The 19,148-nt window shown below is 31.4% G+C and overlaps 1 protein-coding gene across 1 annotated transcript; it reads left to right on the top strand.

The window, feature by feature from the left end:
* Positions 1–14,135: 14,135 nt before the first annotated feature.
* LOC133305496 (pectinesterase/pectinesterase inhibitor PPE8B) lies at positions 14,136–18,265 on the top strand. Its single transcript, XM_061505733.1, has 3 exons — positions 14,136–14,460; positions 14,568–15,095; positions 17,568–18,265. The coding sequence occupies exons 1-3, from the start codon at positions 14,136–14,138 to the stop codon at positions 18,263–18,265; spliced, it is 1,551 nt and encodes a 516-aa protein (XP_061361717.1).
* Positions 18,266–19,148: the final 883 nt, after the last annotated feature.

The following is a 19,148-nucleotide window of genomic DNA, read 5'->3' as shown; positions in this document are numbered from 1 at the left end:
TAGGTATGGGAGGGACTGGGACCCATTCAAAGGATAGGCGATGATAATTAAAGGATTTTGGCAAGTGGGCCATTCATTTGACGACACGTCTTATCCCAATACTTAGTTAAGTAAATAGTTTCCGTGTACGATTCATTCCAAAATTCCAAATGGGATATGCTTAATGTTGCATCTGTTACACTTTCGGACGCTGAAGTTGTCGTGACGTGACGTACTTTGCTCACAAAAGTTTAACTTGTTATAATGGATAGCGATAGCAAATCGGCGCAATCTGGAATTTCGTAGGGCATTTTTTCAATACAATAAATGATAAAGAAAATATAAAAAATAAAAAGGAGACTTACAACTTATCTTATACCGATAGAGATGTGGGATACGGACTTTGATACAACATAACATTCCGACGTATTAATTTTAAAAAATATTAGATTTTGACATGTTAGAATATATTTTAATATTAAATAATATTTTTAATTTATATATTGTATATTATATTTAATATCCAATAATTTAACAAAAAAAATAAAGCTAAATTTATAATAACCAAGGAAACATAAGATATTTGAAATATATATATTAAACACAATAAAATGATAAACATAATCCAACGAATCTAATAGTTGAAACTAAAAATACAACGTAACACAAACTTTGAACCCTTTTTTGAGTTTATACAATGCATGTTAGAGAATCAAAGTGTCAAACACCACAAGTCAAAATTTTAAAGTGTCGTTGCAAGTGAATGGATGCATAGTTAACCTCCCATTCGAAAATATATTTCCAATTATTATTATTTTTTGGTACAATTTCCAATTCTCTATATATATATATATATGGGTTATGTTTATCTCATTTTACATGAGATAAATAACTCTCCTACACACACAAAAAAGGGTTGGGTCCCACCATTCTTTTTTCTCTCTCCTCTTATTTGTGGGTCCCACTTATAATTTTATTTCTACAACATGAGGTAAGAGTTTTCCTACAACATAAGAAAAGTAATTCTATATATATATATATATATATATATATATATATATATATATATATGGGCAGGATATTCTTACACCGGTATAATAGTTAGAAGTCTTACAGTCAATCTTGATCATTGATCCACTTGTATCCAATGGTTCATATTAGTAAAAAATTTGAGCCCTTAGATATAAGTGAGATTAATGGACAAGATTAAGAGTGTAACTTACACTGGTGTAAAATGATCCTGACCCATATATATATATATATATATATATATATATATAGAGGTAGGATCCTTTGACACTGGTGTCAAATTTGATTCTGATTTGAGAGCCATTAGATCAAAAAAGATCAACGATTCTGATTTGTAAACATGTGACACCATTGATCTTTTTTTATCTAAGAGCTCTTAGATGAAGTGTCAAATTTCAAATTTGACACTGGTGTCAAATGATCCTATCTCATATATATATATATATATATATTGTCAATTTATTAGGTCGAATATATTCAATTTTAGTCTTTATTTTTTATTATATTTAATTATTTTAATCTAGGGTAAAACATTTCTCCATCTACGGAGATAAGTTTCTCTGGTGAGCACAAAATAACGTAGTTTTGTGGTGAAAATCAATGCGTTTTTGTAATTCTAATCTATTGCATGGTTATATTAGTCTTTTATCATTATAATTTTTCTATTACTGTCTTATTTGTCAAAGAAAAATGTCATAACCTCGAAACGACGTCGTTTTGGGGCTCACTGGAGATAAAGTTATCTCGAGTGACCAGAGAAATACTTTTCCCTTTAATCTATTCATTATATAAGTTGTTAGAAAAGTATATAAATCATTTATGAATTTTCACTTAAAAGTTTAAACTTTTGAGTTGAATTAGTTATTTATATAGTATCAGAGTCTCGGTGTCCTGGGTTCGATCATCGTCGCTCCCCATTTTCTTTGTGGAAATTCTTAGCATAGATAGGCTGAGCCCGATGTGTCATTCATCTTTTAAGTCCAATGGGCTCTCTTGTGAGAGAGCGTGTTAGAGAATAATATAAACCATTAAAAAATCTTGTCCACTAACTTAAGTTTTTGGGTTGAATTGATTCTTTACATGATATCAGAGCCTCGTTGTCATGAGTTCGATCCTCACCGACCCTGATTTTTTCTTGTGAAATTTCTTAGCACAGATAAATAGGCATGCGCATTATCCATTTTTCATGTTCAGTGAACTCTTGTGTGAGGGGTATATTAGAGAAGTGTAAAATTATTGATGGGTCTTCACTTAATAACTTAAGTTTTTGAGTTAATTAATTCTTTACATAAGTTATTAGATGCAGGTGAAATTAACACTTAAAATTAGATATGAGATTTCTTATTTATATATCAATTTAAGTTTGTCCTACCATTAAGTGTAATACATTCAATTTACTTTTAATAATATAGGAGTTTTGGTTGTTCCATCTTCCATCTAACGTGGATGGGCTTTTTGTTTAATTTGTTATTGCCTACTTTAGATATTGTTTTGTGATGATTCGAGTTAATGGTTGTATACTTTCTTTCTTTTTCTTTTTCTTTTGTAAGAGGCTGTATACTTTCTTTGTCCGTTTTTTCATAGTGACAACATTTTTTAGTTGAAATTTATTTTAAGATAAGTGTTTATACTCAAATAGTTTCGTCAATTTTATAAAATATTATTCATTGATAGCATAAAGAATTTGTATATATCTTAAAAAAAAATTCTTTAAGAAAAAAATTAAATTGGAACTTAAAATAAATTGAAATTTTTATTTCTGTTAATTGGTAATTCATATTTTTTTAGTGATTTTGTTCATGTACTCTTCAAGTGATTTTTTTAACTATGTTCAGTATTCATAATGCTTATTCTTCGTGAATAATTAATTCCGATTCGTTTCAATATTCTATTTATTATTATCCAAACAAAATATGTTCTATTTATTAAAGATCAAAGCTGATGATTCATGGCCATCAACCTATCATTGAACTCTGAATTGGAAGGGCCCGATTGAGATGATGCCAAGGCCAACTCTAATACCAGTCTTATTGCACATGACAAACGAGCTTACTTAAGCCGCTAAAGAATGCGAGCTTCGGGAAAAAAAAAAAAAACACTATCATGAACTAAATGGAATTTGCAGCAAAAGTATGATTTTGTGAGAATTAGAGGCAGATTCAGATTCTTTCTAATGGGCCACTAGTCAAACTCCCAGACCCAAATGAACTCCCCCATGCGTAAAAGTGTCTTGCTTGGTTCTTTAGCCCTTTCATTTTAATACAACCCAACCCAACTATCATTAAACGAACCTAAACAACCACGCATCACAAAAAAGAGTAATGATACATAAATAGAGTTATATTTATAAATTTTTTGTTTATAAACTATGGATTTTATAATTCTCTTTTAATATGAGAATTAAAATTTTTCTACACACCCTTCAATTTTCGTGTTAACGGGGGTCTTACACATAATTTTTTCTAACATATGGGTCTCACATGTTTTTTGTCTCTACAACATGAGATTTTAATTATCATGTAACTTCAGAATTATAAAACCCATAAACTAAATTATGTATTCCAAAGAGTATAAACACTTAAGTGTGTATTTTCTGGAGTACATAGTATAGTTTGTAAGAATTTATAATGGTGTGTACAACAATCTTCCTATAATGAGGTTTTTTTTTTTTTTTCGGGAAAAGAAATGGATAAAAACAGTGTTCGACAAAATCAATTTACTTTTTTGTTTTCGAGAATGAATCGGTTCAATTTCTGTACTGGGGAACAAAAAAAGAATCAACAAATTTATATTTCTTTTGTTCCCGAGCACAAAATAAAAATACTTGTCTCTCTCAATCACTCTCCACCACCACCCCCACCACCTTCACGCCATCACCACCATCACTACCACCATGTCACCGTCACCACCACCACCACTACTGCCACCACCAACGTCGTCATCGCAGCCACTACCGTCACCCCACCACCATGTTGTTGCCACCGCCACACCACCTCCACCATCATCACCACTACCATTGCCATCGCTGCCACATCGCCACAGCCGTTGCCATCACCACGCCACCACCACCATGCCACAACCACCACCACCATATTATATGTAATAGAAAGTGATGATTCGAAAAAAAAATTATGCTTAATAAGAATATTTTTTATTTTATTATTTGTTGTGTTATCAAATGCAATTCTCATTCTCAGAATAAAAATATAATATGTTACCAAACACATTTTTTTTCTTAAAAACTGTTCTGAGGCACAAAAATAAAAAAAATTGTTTATTTTTAAAAAAAATATCAGGAGATAGAATGGTTGTCATGCATACCCTAAATATAACCTAACCCATGATACATACATTCAAAAGTACGTAAAGGGACAAATTTAATAGTTTTGGTAAATATTTAGGATGATATCAAAATAACATATAGCTGAGATGAAAAATGAAATCTAAAATAAAGGGGGATCTCATTTTTTTTACCTTAATAATAATTTTTTTTTAAATTGAAGCTTCAAAGTTATCTCCATTTTTTCTAATTGTCTCAAATATAAAAAAAATACTATTTTATACATTTAATGTTTTAAGAATATTTAATTTAATAATTTATTTATTCATTCATCTATATAAATTATGGAAAAAATGTTTTTCCGTAACATAAGATAAAATTATTTCATGCAAACTCAAAACAACGTTGTTGTGGAGTGTTTCGTTTTGGGAATAAAAATAAAGGATATTTTAAAAATGAGCTATGTTTTTCTCATATTACATGAGATAACATTGTCTCATGCAGAGACATAATTAAGTGGATCCTGCAACTAAAAAGAAGAAGAAAAAATAAAATAAATGTTGGTTCGGATTTTAACGGGTGTGTAACATGAGATAAATTTTTTGATGTAACATGAGATAAGATTTTTTATGTAACATGAGATAAGCTTTTTTATGTAAGATAAAAAAAAAACATTTCTCTTTAAAAATTGTATTTTCCTCTTATATCATAAACTTTATTAAAATACCTTTCATTTTTATTTCCAAAACCTCAAAATAATGTTATTTTAGAGTGCATGAAATTTTTTTATCTCCTATTATAGAAAAAACGTTAATTCCATAAATTATTAGGTGATTCCCATAATTACTTAGGTGAGCTGTACTTATAGACATCAAGAAACTGTGATTAGATGAATTCCACACCCCACATCAAGAACTGTATGATCATCATTCAGGTTTGTTCTTTTAGAGTACGGTTCCATCATAGCTTCTTAAGAACCTTATAGTTTATGTGATGCAGAAGTAGCAACAACTGAGCTACTTCATACAATATAGGAATGTTATATATTAACCACGAGGTTGTGTGTATATTTTATTATTTTTCTTTCACGTAGACATACATGACAATAATTTATATTGCTATTCAATTTCTACAAAATATATTTATAAGGTAAAATAAAATTTAAGTGTCTTAATTTCATCTTAAATCTCATTCTTGACTCATAGTTATATTTGACTTAAAATTTCATAATCAAATTTGTTGAAATAATCAAATTTATCCTAATCAAAATATGGTGATCAAACTTTTAAAAAATCCTAGTTGGAGATAGTATAATTAAGATTATAATGACGATTGTCCGGCATTATAACTACGCGTTTCTATTTCGGCAAATTTCGTCAGGATTTATATAGATGTCAGTGTTTGAAATAAATATAATAAGTTTTACACTGGTAGTAAATAGTAATGACAATTGACAATTGTGATTTGGTGATATTTCTCTTTCGTGCTGTGAAAAACATGCCACAGATGCATGCCCCTAGTAATCTTCGACATTGTGGAGAAACTGACTGAAAATGATTAAAAAACAATTCGAAAGGTGTTTGAAATTATTATAGCATGATGTAATGTGTCTGACATTCAGTAATTGGTTCAGATGATTAACTTTTCTTTTTCTTTTTCTTTTTTGCAACTTTTTAATATTTTGTGGTAACGACAATTGTAATTCGTGATATTTCTCTCTTTTGCAATAGGAGTTATATATGACTGATGTCACTCTAAAGTTAATTACTCTTTTATACCATAACGCAATAGTTGATCACAAGCAACTTCGAATTTAGTATAATATATTTACGTTCATCTAGTTAGTTAATACTGTTAAAAATCTTGAGTTTATCACCCAAAAGCTAGCTCAAAGAGTGGAAGTGAACAAGGCCTTATAAACTCCACATTAGTTGCCCAAACAACCAATGTGGGACTATATTTCTCAACATGACCCCTCACACAAGAGTCCACTAGGCTTGAAAGATGGACAACATATAAGTCCACCTACATGTGGAGATTCCACTACAAAGAAAGTGGGAGGTGGTGAGATTTCGAAATACCATGTTAAGAACCTTGAAGTCACCATCCCAAAAGCTAGCTCACAGGGGTGGAAGTGTCCAAGGCCTTATAAACCTCACATTAGTTGCCCATACAACCAATGTGAGATTATATTTCTCAACAAATACAATGCGACAAATTGTAAATTCGTCAATAGTTGTATATTAAAAAAATAAAATAAAAATCAACGTATGTCACAAACGACGATTTTACCGTTATAATGCAATTCCATTAAACAATTTAATTCAAAAAAAATTACTCAAAAAAACATAGCAACACCATATAAATCTGTGAGTCAAACCTAAAATTTCATTAGAAGCACAAGATGAAACACAGAACATAGAAACGTTATTTGTTTATTCAAAAACCATAGAAACACTATGTAGATCGATCTGTTACCCAACCTAAAATTTCAGTAAGAAAGCAAGATGAAACACAAACCATAGAAACCTTATTAAAATGAAAAGATCGTAGAAATACTATATAAATCTGTCGGCCAACCTTAAAATTCATTAAAAGCACAAGCTGAAACAATTGGCTAAACAATAATTATAGCCTTTAAATGTAAAAAATTCCTCCAATAAAATCTCATTTGTAGTTACATCAATATAAAACCAGCTCTCTACTTGTATCTGCTTTCTAGCTAATTTTTTAAAACATGCATCTAGACCAATTTAACGTACAAATTAATTGATTGGGACATGATTACCAAAAAAAAAAAAGTAATTGGGAGATAATTAAAGGTGAGGTTATAACACAAATTAATGTAATTTTGACAACAAAATTATTGAGATAAAAAATATAAACATATTAAAAGACATTTTTTCCATTTAGATATAATTATATGAAGGAACATAATTAATTTACACTGGTGTATGAATAACAAGTCTCACGCTCAATTTTAGTCGTTGATTTCCGTGTGCATAAGATAATTATAATTTATTGAGTTACACCTAATAATTAACTACTAATTTCTAATAATTTATCATCATCAAATATATGAAAATCAATAGCTAAATTTAGTAAAAAAAAAAAATTCTACACAGGTGTAAGAAGATCATATCCTTTTATGAAAGTAGAATTCCTTAATATCATGAAGATGATTATTAGATATGATGACTGTTATACGTGGAAAAAAAGACATTGTTATTGAAATAAAGTACTAAAAGTAAAAAGTAATGAGAAACGAGAAAAAAAATATAATTAACGATTAATAATTTAATTTATATTAACAAAATTTAAAATATAAATTTATAAAAATAAAGTTATTAAATATATAAATTAATGATATTTAATTAATTATAATTTTAAATATTAAAAAACAGAGTAAGTCGAAAAATAAAAAAGTCAATAAGCACCCCCCCCCCCCCCCCCCCCCCCCCCCCCCCGGATTAATGTATTTATTTATTTGGTTTTTTGGTGAGACAATGTATTTATTTTCGGTTGAATAAACTCGATTAAGTTTCGCGCAGTAATGTTTTAGCTGTTCTTTAGAGAAGATTTTAATCAAAAGTCAAAACTGTCGTTCGGTAATGCCTCTTATTCTTGTGCCCAAGGGAATTAAAAGCGAAAAAACAAATGCACCCACATTCATATGTTTTTTTTTTATGTTCAAATCAATCACACATGGGCAACAGAAATAGCAAATCGAATGGAATTATTTAAACGCGTAATTGAACAGTTTAAATTTAGATGGTTATATTTATGACATTAATTTAAATTCATATAAATTTTATTTACATTATTATTCAATTGTATTTTATGAAATTAATAAGGAAGTTGACTCACATTAATACCAGTTTTTATCAAGTATAATTTTTCTTTGATGTGCCAAAATGAACATTTAATTGTATATTTTAATAACTCCAAAAAATGTACTAATATATAAGTTTTAATTGAACGTACATACAATATACAACCACTGACTATAACTGTATACAATTATTAATGCGGAAGTTATACCCGTTCTATCATTTGATATTGAAGTTATATCCCAAGTGCAAAATTGAAATCGCCATAAATATGCATGAAGGGCCACCATAACCCCAAAAGTTTCTTTCTTTAAAAATGTAATGTCACAAATAGCATCTTCACAATCCAAATCCAATAGCCAAGTCAAATTGACCCATCGATTTTTATTTTGAGAGATTCTTGACGGTGTGACTGTGGAGTATACAATGGAACCAACCTTAGTCACAACAGGCTGGATCCACAAATAGACTACCAATCTCAAATTCCGCGTTTTTCTTCATTCCTAATCCTAACCTTCTTTTTTTCTCTTTTTTCCTTTAGCATATATAATAGTATTATATAATATTTTTTAGGAGTAGGATCTTTGACACCAATGTCAAATTTACTTCATCTAAAAGTCGTTAGATAAAAAAAGATTAATAGTATCACATGTTTACAAATCAGAGTCGTTGATCTTTTTTGATCTAACGGCTCTCAAATGAGGTGTCAAACTTTTAATTTGTGACTGTTTCAAAGGATCATACCTCTATTTATTATTATTATTATTATTATTATTATTATTATTATTATTATATATATGGAAAAACATTTTATCATGTTGCATGAGAATTCAATTTTCATGTTGTGACCCTTCGATTTGCGTGCAAAATTTTTCTTTTCTTTTTCTTTTTTAATAGATGTGGAGCCCATCACTAGTTGAGTCAACAACATGAGAATTGAATTGTCATGCAACATGAAAAAATCAAACATATATATATATATATATATATGGAGATCCTAAAGTAAAAGGGGAAGGAGAGCAAGCTGTAAACGCGTTTTGTTTTTGTAGCATTAGATCTTCTGTAAAGCAGGTCGCTTTTGCTTTTATTGCTTTTGAGAAAGACACATTTGGAACCTTTTCCCTTTCATTTTACATTCTTTGTTTTTGTTGGGATGAGGCTGTGCTTGTGTGCTGAGAATCAAAGCTCCGACTTTGATGTTTCTCTAATATATCAGATCGTGGATACGCATCTTACATAACCTTAACTCATAAGTTATGCATACGGTACTATTGAAAAAAGGTTGCATTTGAGTTTTGTTAATTATATCATTTGCATCATTCTTATATCTACATGAGATGAGATTCAAAAACATCCGTCATTTGTGTAGAAACTTATAGATGACGAATTTTACTTTACTTATTTATAAGTGCAATATTATGCTGAGGATAAGAAAATGGGTTTTTGGGGTGTATTTTTTTTAGCATTATATCTTTTACCGTGAAATCCGGTGGTTATCGAGGTTAACTGTTTAATGATTCTTGCATCTAACCTTTGGGAAGTTGTTGTGGAGGCTTTTGCATGCACTATGTGAGACTTAGATGATTTTTCTTGTTGGTTGATTTGGAAATTCTTTTACTGACCTCATATGATAGGGTTTATAGTTTCAATGAGAAGATCCTATCTGGTTTGATTGGATGTAATTACATTTTATTGAATCACTTTATGCTTTTGCTAAAAATTGACTGCATGATCTGTCATTTTTGTAAGATCTTAATTCTACAGTAGCTAGATTTGTTGGCATAGAATTTCATTGTCAATTATGTAAAATTGTCTCCAACAAGCATATCTTAAAAATATTCTTTACGGTGGTAGAACACCAAAATCTAACTTATTTGAAGATAAAATGTGAAAGTTTTGACGATTCAGTATTATTCGATACTATCTCTTTATTTAATTTTTTCTTTTTTGAACGGCAAGCTTTTTCCGACACTATGACATTTAAAAAAATTAGTTTTAGTAATGCATTATTCTGTAACCATGCACCTTTTGAAAATCAACTGATGCAACTTTAGGATTTTCTTATTTATTTATTGTTTTGGGTTGGAACTAACTTGAGAAATTTGGTCGTTAACGTTATAGTACTGTTCAATGTTATTAAATTCCGACAAGTGATTGGCTCGGTCAAGGTATCGATTTAGTGAATTATTAGTTTAACAGTGGATCACTAATTAAATCGCATGTTCTGAATAAATATATATATTTATAATTTATACTCAATTATATAATATATTTTTAATGGTGCAATTTAACAAACAATTCAATGTAGCCTAGTGGTAAGTATTATAATTTATATTCCCCTAACAAGAGTTCAATCCCCACTTGCTTCATCATTGAGAATAACAAATATAACACTTATCATTAGGTTATATTTTTTTTTTTTGAAATATAAATCATAGTAGCGATTAATAACATTGGATGCAATTTGCATCGAATTGATATCGTGTCAATGACATATCTGATCCATTGATTTTTGGGTCAATCGGCCGAACCAGTCCGTATTTATGACACAAACTCAAACCTATAGACTTTTCCAACAACGAATTAACACTAAGTATTATGAGTATAATATAAAAATTACATAGTTATAATGTTAAAATTAATTTTTCTCTCTCCGTAACATCAACTGACAACCTTTTAAGAAAAAAAAAAATAACTGTTAAAATTATAACAATACAATGCCCGTAATAAATAAATAATGTTAATTCATTGTAGGAGAAAAAACTCCTTCTCCTACATTTGAGCTATATTTCTCATAATAATAATAATAATAAAAATAAAAAGTAGTCCCTTTACGCGGAATGATGTAATTTCTAGAGGTTTCTTCGGGAATCACGATTACTAGGAATACACTAGAAATTGAGTTTACTCAGAATGTTACGAAAAAGGTGTTTGGTTCACCAAAATATTATCAGAAATATTGGGTAAAGATTACTATTTTCATGTTTGGTTTAGAACGAAATATGACTTGGAATATGAGGTTATTTTACAAAAATAACCCCAAACTATTTTTACTTTTGTAATTGATAGATTGGGTCTAGGTTTTGATGTGTGTTGAGGTATTTTTGTCTCAAAAATTATTTTTGTACTTTTCCTTTACTTGAAATTCTGAATTACCATATTATTTTTGGTAATCTGAGTAGTAACTTTTCTTTGTAAATTAAATTACCGGTAAACTTTGAATATCTGAAAACTGATTTTTTGTTACTTCTACCAAACATGATAATTGACGTTTATCAGATAAGATTTACCAATAATCTATTTGATAGCTTGTACCGTGCTTTAGTAATTGGGTAATATTACTCCCACGTAACATGAGAGTAGTTCTCTCATATTACAGAGAGAATCCAAATAGGGTCCGCTATTTAAAAGCAAAAAAAGAAAAGAAAAAAAAGGCACGATTTTCGAAGTAAAAGAAAAGAAGATAACTACCTCATGTAAAATGAGAATAGTATTTTCCTTACTAATTAGTAGGTTGGTAGGGGTGTGAATTCGGATAAACTTGACGTGAATGAGATCAAACGTGGGTCAAATCATAATTGACTACGTATGGTTGATATTGATTTAGCTTCGCCTGTCGGATTGTATTTTTTTTATTCATAAAATTATAGTTTAAAAATAAAATTAATAAAATAATTTATTCACTTAATTTATATTAAAACATTGTGAAGGAGGGAGGCTTTGGGTAAACCAAGATCCACGACGCACTGTCGCGGTCAATCGGTTGGCTCGAAGTCTCGAACCAACTGAAATTTTTTTTAATTATTTTTTAATTGAATTAATTTCCTAAATGTTTCAATGGTAACTTTTCTAATGGTCCAACAATAAGGTGTATCAACTTTTCTAAGGATTTTGTGTTTTTACAAGGTAATAAAATTATCTCTTATACATATATAAAATTATGCAAGATTTATATTTTTTTATATGAGTTCACATAGGCTTCACATATTTTTATATTTATGTAAAAAAAAATTTTATTTCTTATAATATAAGAAATATTAATCCCCTTTTCTAATGGTCCATTGGTAATATTTTGAAAGTTTCAACTATTTCTAATAACAGGTCTATCAAAATACTGTAATCTACTAATAACTATACAACGTGTATTTTTTTATTTAGGTAAAATATAAAAAACATAAATTAAAAGAAAAAATATTTTAATAATTATATAAATTATAACAGCGATATACATAATTAAATTTAGTAAAATACAAAATATAAATTATTTTTTTGAAAAATATAAGAAATGTGCATACTTAAATTAAAAGAATTCAAATTCAAAATAAAAAAATAAAAATGCCAGTCTTTAAAGAAAATACTCCAAAAAATTCAATCAGTTTTAAAAGAAACTTTGATGTAATCTATAAAAATGAATTACTTACATTATGAACTAATATTAAAATTCTCGAGAGTTTTTTTTTTTAAAATAAGCGGTGCATTTCATAGTCAACAAAAACTAAATTGACGTTAAAGAAAGCAATCATGATGCTCAAGAAATAATATTTTACGAGTTTAATATTTCTCAAGAGTTAAAAATTATATCCAACAAATACAAAATTATGCGGGCCTAGATTTTATTTTTACATAAACTCCATACACTTTTATATGTATAAAGAAGAAGTATCAAACCAATATTTTATCCATGAAATAAAATATACTTACTAGAGGTATTTATCAATCGATCCAAACCGATTCAAACCGCGGTGACCGAACCGAAAAATCGATAGCCAAATAAACTGAAAATAAAAAAAAAAACTGTAAATTTTAATTAAATTGGATCGATTTTTGGATTGGTTGATGAAAATCGATCCAATATATTAATTTTTCTCTACCTACTTTAGTCTTTCCTCAATCATAGCCCAAAAATTGCTAAACCCAAGACCCATTAACTTATCAACTAAACTCAAGAAAAATATCGTCACATCTCATCAACAAAATTTTATCGTTGTAAAGTTTCATATCTCATTGCAAAAAAAAAAAACTATATTATCGTTTACTAATACTTTTGTATTTCAAAAAAAAAAGTTTACAAAGCCAAAATATATACAAAAGATATTATTTGTAAAATAATCATTTGTATATATTATTTGTAAAATAATCATGAAATAATTTTTATGATTTTCAAAAATCGAAAACCGATCAAATTCTAATCGAAAAAAATTGGATTGGATTTGAAAAAAAAAATTAAACTGAATGAATAATTACATGATCAAACTGAAACGATTAAATTAAATAATTTTTTCTTTCAAAATCGATCCCAGACGATCAACTTATTTACTAACATGATATAACCGTGCAAGTCAATATATCCGCCTATGTAAGATAGAAGGAGTTGAATATTTTTTAACTTTTTAATGATTCTAGAGTGCGTGTCTGCACCTAGTGCTAAAGTGACTGAAACCACGGAATTCAAAATCTTGGCCTGCCTACAGCCTACAGTTATTGGCCTCGGAAAAGGACGTGAACAAAGAAAAATGAAAACATATTCCTGAGCCTGCCATACTCCTTTGTCTAATTACTAGGGATATGTACATTGGACAAGCATGTGAAAACTTCTCTCTCTCTATCTCTCTCTTTCTTTTCTTTTTCTTTTTCATTTTATATGATGACAAACATTAAAGAGAAAATAAAAAACAGAGAGCGGTCCATGTAGATTGAGCAAATTGATTTGGTGGAACTGGAAGGCCGTGTAGTAGTAGTCACAGTGGGTGAGGTGCAAAGGACATGTTGCCTTACGGATTTTTTGATTGTACACTACTTTGTAAGAGTGACATGCATGGGTGGGTTTATGTTACCGCCGACACTCTTTTTTCTTGTGTTATAAACCTTTCCTTTGCATTTTGTCATTTGCCAACCCTCTTTAATTCCCTCACCCGTTACCAATACGGCAATCTCTCTTCCTTCCCCTTCTTTAAATACTCAACATCTCTCCCTCTTTTTTATTTGCCTTGCAACACAATTACACTTTGTTGTTCCAAATGGCTCTTTCTTCATCCACAACACCCATTATCACACCAATCTTCTTGTTGATGATGTTGTTTCTTGGACTGTTCCCCCCATTGGATGCTGCTTCTCCCAGTGATTTGGTGGGATCAGCATGCCTCAAAGTTTCTCCTTCAGAATTCGTTGGTTCTGTTAGGGAAGTTATTGCTGTTTTACGACAAGTTTCATCCATCTTGTCGCGTTTCAGCAGTGTCTTCGGTGACTTCCGTCTTTCACATGCCGTTTCTGATTGCCTCGATTTGCTTGACATGTCCTCTGATGAACTCACCTGGTCTGTCTCCGCAACTCAAACTCCCAAAGGTACCATAAATAAACTATTTTACTCTGTTTCCTCTGTTCTATGCAAATTGGAAACACTATATATAGATCCTTCATAATTGAAATAGTGTTAATCATTATTGTTACAGGCAAGCATAATAGTACTGGGAACCTGAGCTCTGATTTGAGAACATGGTTAAGTGCTGTGCTTGCGAATCCGGAGACATGCATGGATGGATTCGAAGGTACAAATAGCATTGTGAAAGGTTTAGTATCCACTGGGCTTGGACAAGTTATGTCGTTGGTGAAACATCTTCTGACACAAGTGCACCCTGTCTCGGATAAATTCTCAACCAATAATGAAGGGGAATTTCCTTCGTGGGTTAAAGGTGGGGATAGGAAGCTACTACAAGCAAAAGGGGTGGCTGTGGATGCTGTTGTAGCTGCTGATGGGACTGGGAACTACACGAAGGTGATGGATGCGGTGGAAGCAGCACCTGAGTATAGCATGAAACGTTATGTGATATACATAAAAAAAGGTGTTTACATAGAGAATGTTGAGATCAAGAAGAAGAAATGGAACATCATGATGATTGGAGATGGTATGGATGCCACTATTATCTCCGGTAACCGGAGTTTTATCGGCGGTTGGACCACATTCCGATCAGCTACCTTTGGTAAGAAGACACCACTCACACTACCACTCTTCTTTCTCCTTCTTAAACTTTTTTTTAAAAAATAAAAAAATTAAGATAAAAGTTTGTAAAGAACCTTGGGATACACTACCCCAAAAGCTAGCTTATAAAGGCCACATTAGTTGCACATACAATCAATGTGGGACTATATATCTCAACACGGCCCCCCACGCAAGAGCCCTCTTGGCTTGAAGCGTGGATTATGCAACAGGCCGCCCAATCTTTGGTTTACCTTTTTGTGCTTCCACTTTAAAGTGGGGGGCCGCGAGGCTCTGATACCATGTAAAGAACCTTGGGATACACCACCCCAAAAGCTAGCTCAAAGGGTGGGAGTGCCTAAGGCCTTATAACTCCACATTAGTTGCACATGCAACCAATGTGGAACTATATATCTGAACACGCCCCTTCACGCAAGAGCACTCTTGGCTTGAAGCGTGGATTATGCAACAGTCCCAATCTTTGGTTTACCTTTTTGTGCTTCCACTTTAAAGTGAGGAGCGGCGAGGCTATGATACCATGTAAAGAACCTTGAGGTCACCACCCCAAAAGCTAGCTCAAAGGGTGGGAGTGCCTAAGGCTTTATAAACTCCACATTAGTTGCACATGCAACCAATGTGGAACTATATATCTGAACACGCCCCTTCACGCAAGAGCACTCTTGGCTTGAAGCGTGGATTATGCAACAGTCCCAATCTTTGGTTTACCTTTTTGTGCTTCCACTTTAAAGTGGGGGGCCGCGAGGCTCTGATACCATGTAAAGAACCTTGGGATACACCACCCCAAAAGCTAGCTCAAAGGCTAGGAGTGCCTAAGGCCTTATAAACTCCCACATTAGTTGCTCTTCAACTAATGTGGGACTATATATCTCAACAAAGTTATATTTACAAACTATACTATGTCTTATCCGTAAGATCACTTTAAGACATAATATAGATTGTAAGTTTGTAAAAAAAAAAATTGTTAACATAACTTTCTCAAAATAAAATACTATAAAACTAAAAGGGAAATGATCCGTGTACAATTTTTTTTTATAAATTACACTAAATATGACCGGTCATACACTCTTGATTGAAGTATGACCATTATACTTAGTGTAATTTGTAAGAGTTCATAAACAAAAAATTTGTAATTATAAAATTTTCCCAAATTAAAATAGATATTGTCAATATTTTAAATTATGGTTGCATCATAATGGTGGCTCTTGCGAGTTAATATGAACCTACAGATGCATTTCGTAATCACAGTCTAATGATCATCGTAAACCAAATGCTGCGGTCGCGTCATATATCTATCATGATGAAAGGAATGTAAATATGTAATGGGCCAAATAAAACATCTCTAACTAGGAAGGTTACCTTGGTGAGTATCATGAGATTTGCTATTAACTTCTTTTTTTTGTCCTTCGGTGGGGAATGATATTTTAATAAATTGTTAAATATTTATTGGTTATCGGTTATCGTTTTATTCTAAAGAGCTGAAAATTCACTTTTTTTGAGAACTAATGAAGGGTATCCGCATTTAAAAAAAGAAAAGAAATTGTTATTATATCTTAAAAAAATTTAGGTATAGGTGGCGTAAAAAATAATAATATGAACATTGTTGGATATTTATTGATTATTGATATTTATATTAAATATTTGTAATTGATAAATATTTTACGACTAACCAAGATCTTAATATTTAAAAAATTTGAGTATCAAGTAATCCATGAAAGGAAAACTTAAAAAATATTGATAGGTTAAGAAGTGTTCAATATACGCTCAATAATAGGGGCTTATTAATTACCAACATAATCCATGTCTGCGACTAACTAGTATCTCTTTTGGTCAGGAGCTTTTCAGCGGATATCTATGTTTCTCAAGTATGGTTTTTAGAAACACCATGTTTGTTTCAACGTATTTTCACCAAAAACTCATCTATCCAATTTGTATGGATTTATGAGAAACATAGATATTCGCACTGTTTAGAAACCCAATTTGAAGGTGGGATTTTTCGGAAAACCGGTTATCTGGCTTTTAATGCATTGTTGATTTCATAAAGTTACCTAATTTTCTCAGTAAAGTTTTTCCCCACCAAACAACTTTTTTTTACATTTTTCTACCTATCTCACTTTATATATCTTTTCAATCATTTCTCTATCTATTACATTTCTCTACTATTCTAAAAAATTTCATGAACCAAACGCCCCGCAGTGATTTTGCATGGATGGAAGGGGTCATAGATACTCTGATGAGGAGGAATCAATCACCTCCCAAGATTTAAAAGTGCTTAAATATAGTCACAACATTTAACAGTCAGTAGGGCCTTAAAATTTAAACATTAACATAACCCATGTCTGGAACTAAGTGATAATTAAATGAGCATGTGCTACAATAATTGAAATCACAGACCCAATTCTCATTTTCACTCCTTTATAATTTCTTTTTCTTTGTGCTTGTGTGTGGGCATGTGCAGCTGTCAGTGGCAGAGGGTTCATAGCACGAGACATTACCTTTCAGAACACTGCAGGGCCCGAGAAGCACCAAGCAGTAGCACTAAGATCAGACTCAGACCTCTCAGTCTTCTACCGATGTGGAATCTTTGGTTACCAAGACACCCTATACACTCACACCATGCGCCAATTCTACAGAGAATGCAAAATCAGTGGCACAGTTGATTTCATATTCGGAGACGCCACTGCTGTGTTCCAAAACTGCATAATACAAGCCAAGAAAGGCTTGCCAGATCAAAAGAACACAATCACAGCTCATGGGAGAAAAGACCCAAATGAACCAACTGGTTTCTCCATCCAATTCTGCAACATCTCTGCAGATTCTGACCTTCTGCCTTCAATTAACTCCACTCAAACATACCTTGGCAGACCCTGGAAGACATATTCACGAACCATTTTCATGCAATCCTACATGAGTAACGTGATAAGGCCACGAGGGTGGCTAGAGTGGAATGGAGATTTTGCTTTGGACACATTGTACTATGCTGAGTACATGAACTCTGGACTAGGTGCTGGTCTTGATAACCGAGTTAAATGGCCAGGGTACCATGCATTGAATGATTCTACCCAAGCTAGTAACTTCACGGTGGCTCAGTTTATTGAGGGGAATCTATGGTTACCTTCCACAGGTGTAACGTACACTGCTGGATTCACAGATTAAAATTAACTGCCAAATTCATGCATACATGCATGTCTTGGCATTCTTGTACTTACAAAGTTGTTGTTCAGGTGGTTCTTTATATATCAAAGAAAAAAAATTAAAGAAAAATTGATGTTCACCTTAAGTAATTACTACTTGATTATTAAAGATTTTCCTAGTTTTGGTTTGGGAGTTGGGTGTTTTTTGTTTTGGAGAATGAAGTTTGGGAAAAGTGTGTATCATTTTAATTTTAAAGGATGTAAAGTTGTGTCATTTTAAGATAGAGAAAGAGAATTGACAAAAAAAGTAAAGGTGTGGGTTCCACCTCTCTCTGAGAGTAAAATAATATAAGTTGTGTCATTTAAAAGTATAAATACTTTTCGCATGAAGTTTATATCAAAATCTGTTGTAGATAATATTGATTTAGTTATTATTTAGTTTTTATTTAGTCATTTATTGTTGTATTGGGCCAAGCCCTTTGTTGTATTGGGCCAAGCCCATTAGGTTAAAAGTAGGTCAAATATTCTCTATAAATAGAGAACCCTTTGTACAGATTATTTACAATTCTATAATATATTAGAATACCCTTTTTTTCAAGTTGGTATCAGAGCTCTCGATCTGAGGGCTTTGCTTCCGCACATATTATCTTCTTTTTTAACAAAACCCTAATTTCTTTGCCTCTTGCCGCCATTAGCCGCCACCGGAAAATTTTTCCGGGGACCTTTTGGACCAAGGGGACCATTGTTGACCTTATTTTTCCTTCGATCTATCATTCTACGCAGTGTTCCTCCGCCACAAACGACCGAAACACCTCCGATCGCCTCCAATCAGATCTGTCTTCACCGTTTGGACCACTTTCCGGCGACTTTTCAACCGCGACCACCCACAGACAGGTGTGCGCTCA

This window comes from Gastrolobium bilobum, unplaced genomic scaffold, assembly GCF_033153095.1.
Source record: "Gastrolobium bilobum isolate Gb01-03AN ecotype WA unplaced genomic scaffold, APGP_CSIRO_Gbil_v1 utg1221, whole genome shotgun sequence".
In the NCBI taxonomy this organism is placed as follows: Eukaryota; Viridiplantae; Streptophyta; class Magnoliopsida; order Fabales; family Fabaceae; genus Gastrolobium; species Gastrolobium bilobum.
Note: the sequence above shows the minus strand (reverse complement) of the source record. Positions and strands in the feature narration are given on the sequence as shown.

Coding starts and splice junctions, on each gene's coding strand:
- LOC133305496 (XM_061505733.1), top strand. CDS start 14,136: ATGGCTCTTTCTTCATCCACAACACCCATTATCACACCAATCTTCTTG. Junction 14,461..14,567: donor CGCAACTCAAACTCCCAAAG/GTACCATAAATA, acceptor TTATTGTTACAG/GCAAGCATAATAGTACTGGG. Junction 15,096..17,567: donor ATTCCGATCAGCTACCTTTG/GTAAGAAGACAC, acceptor GGGCATGTGCAG/CTGTCAGTGGCAGAGGGTTC.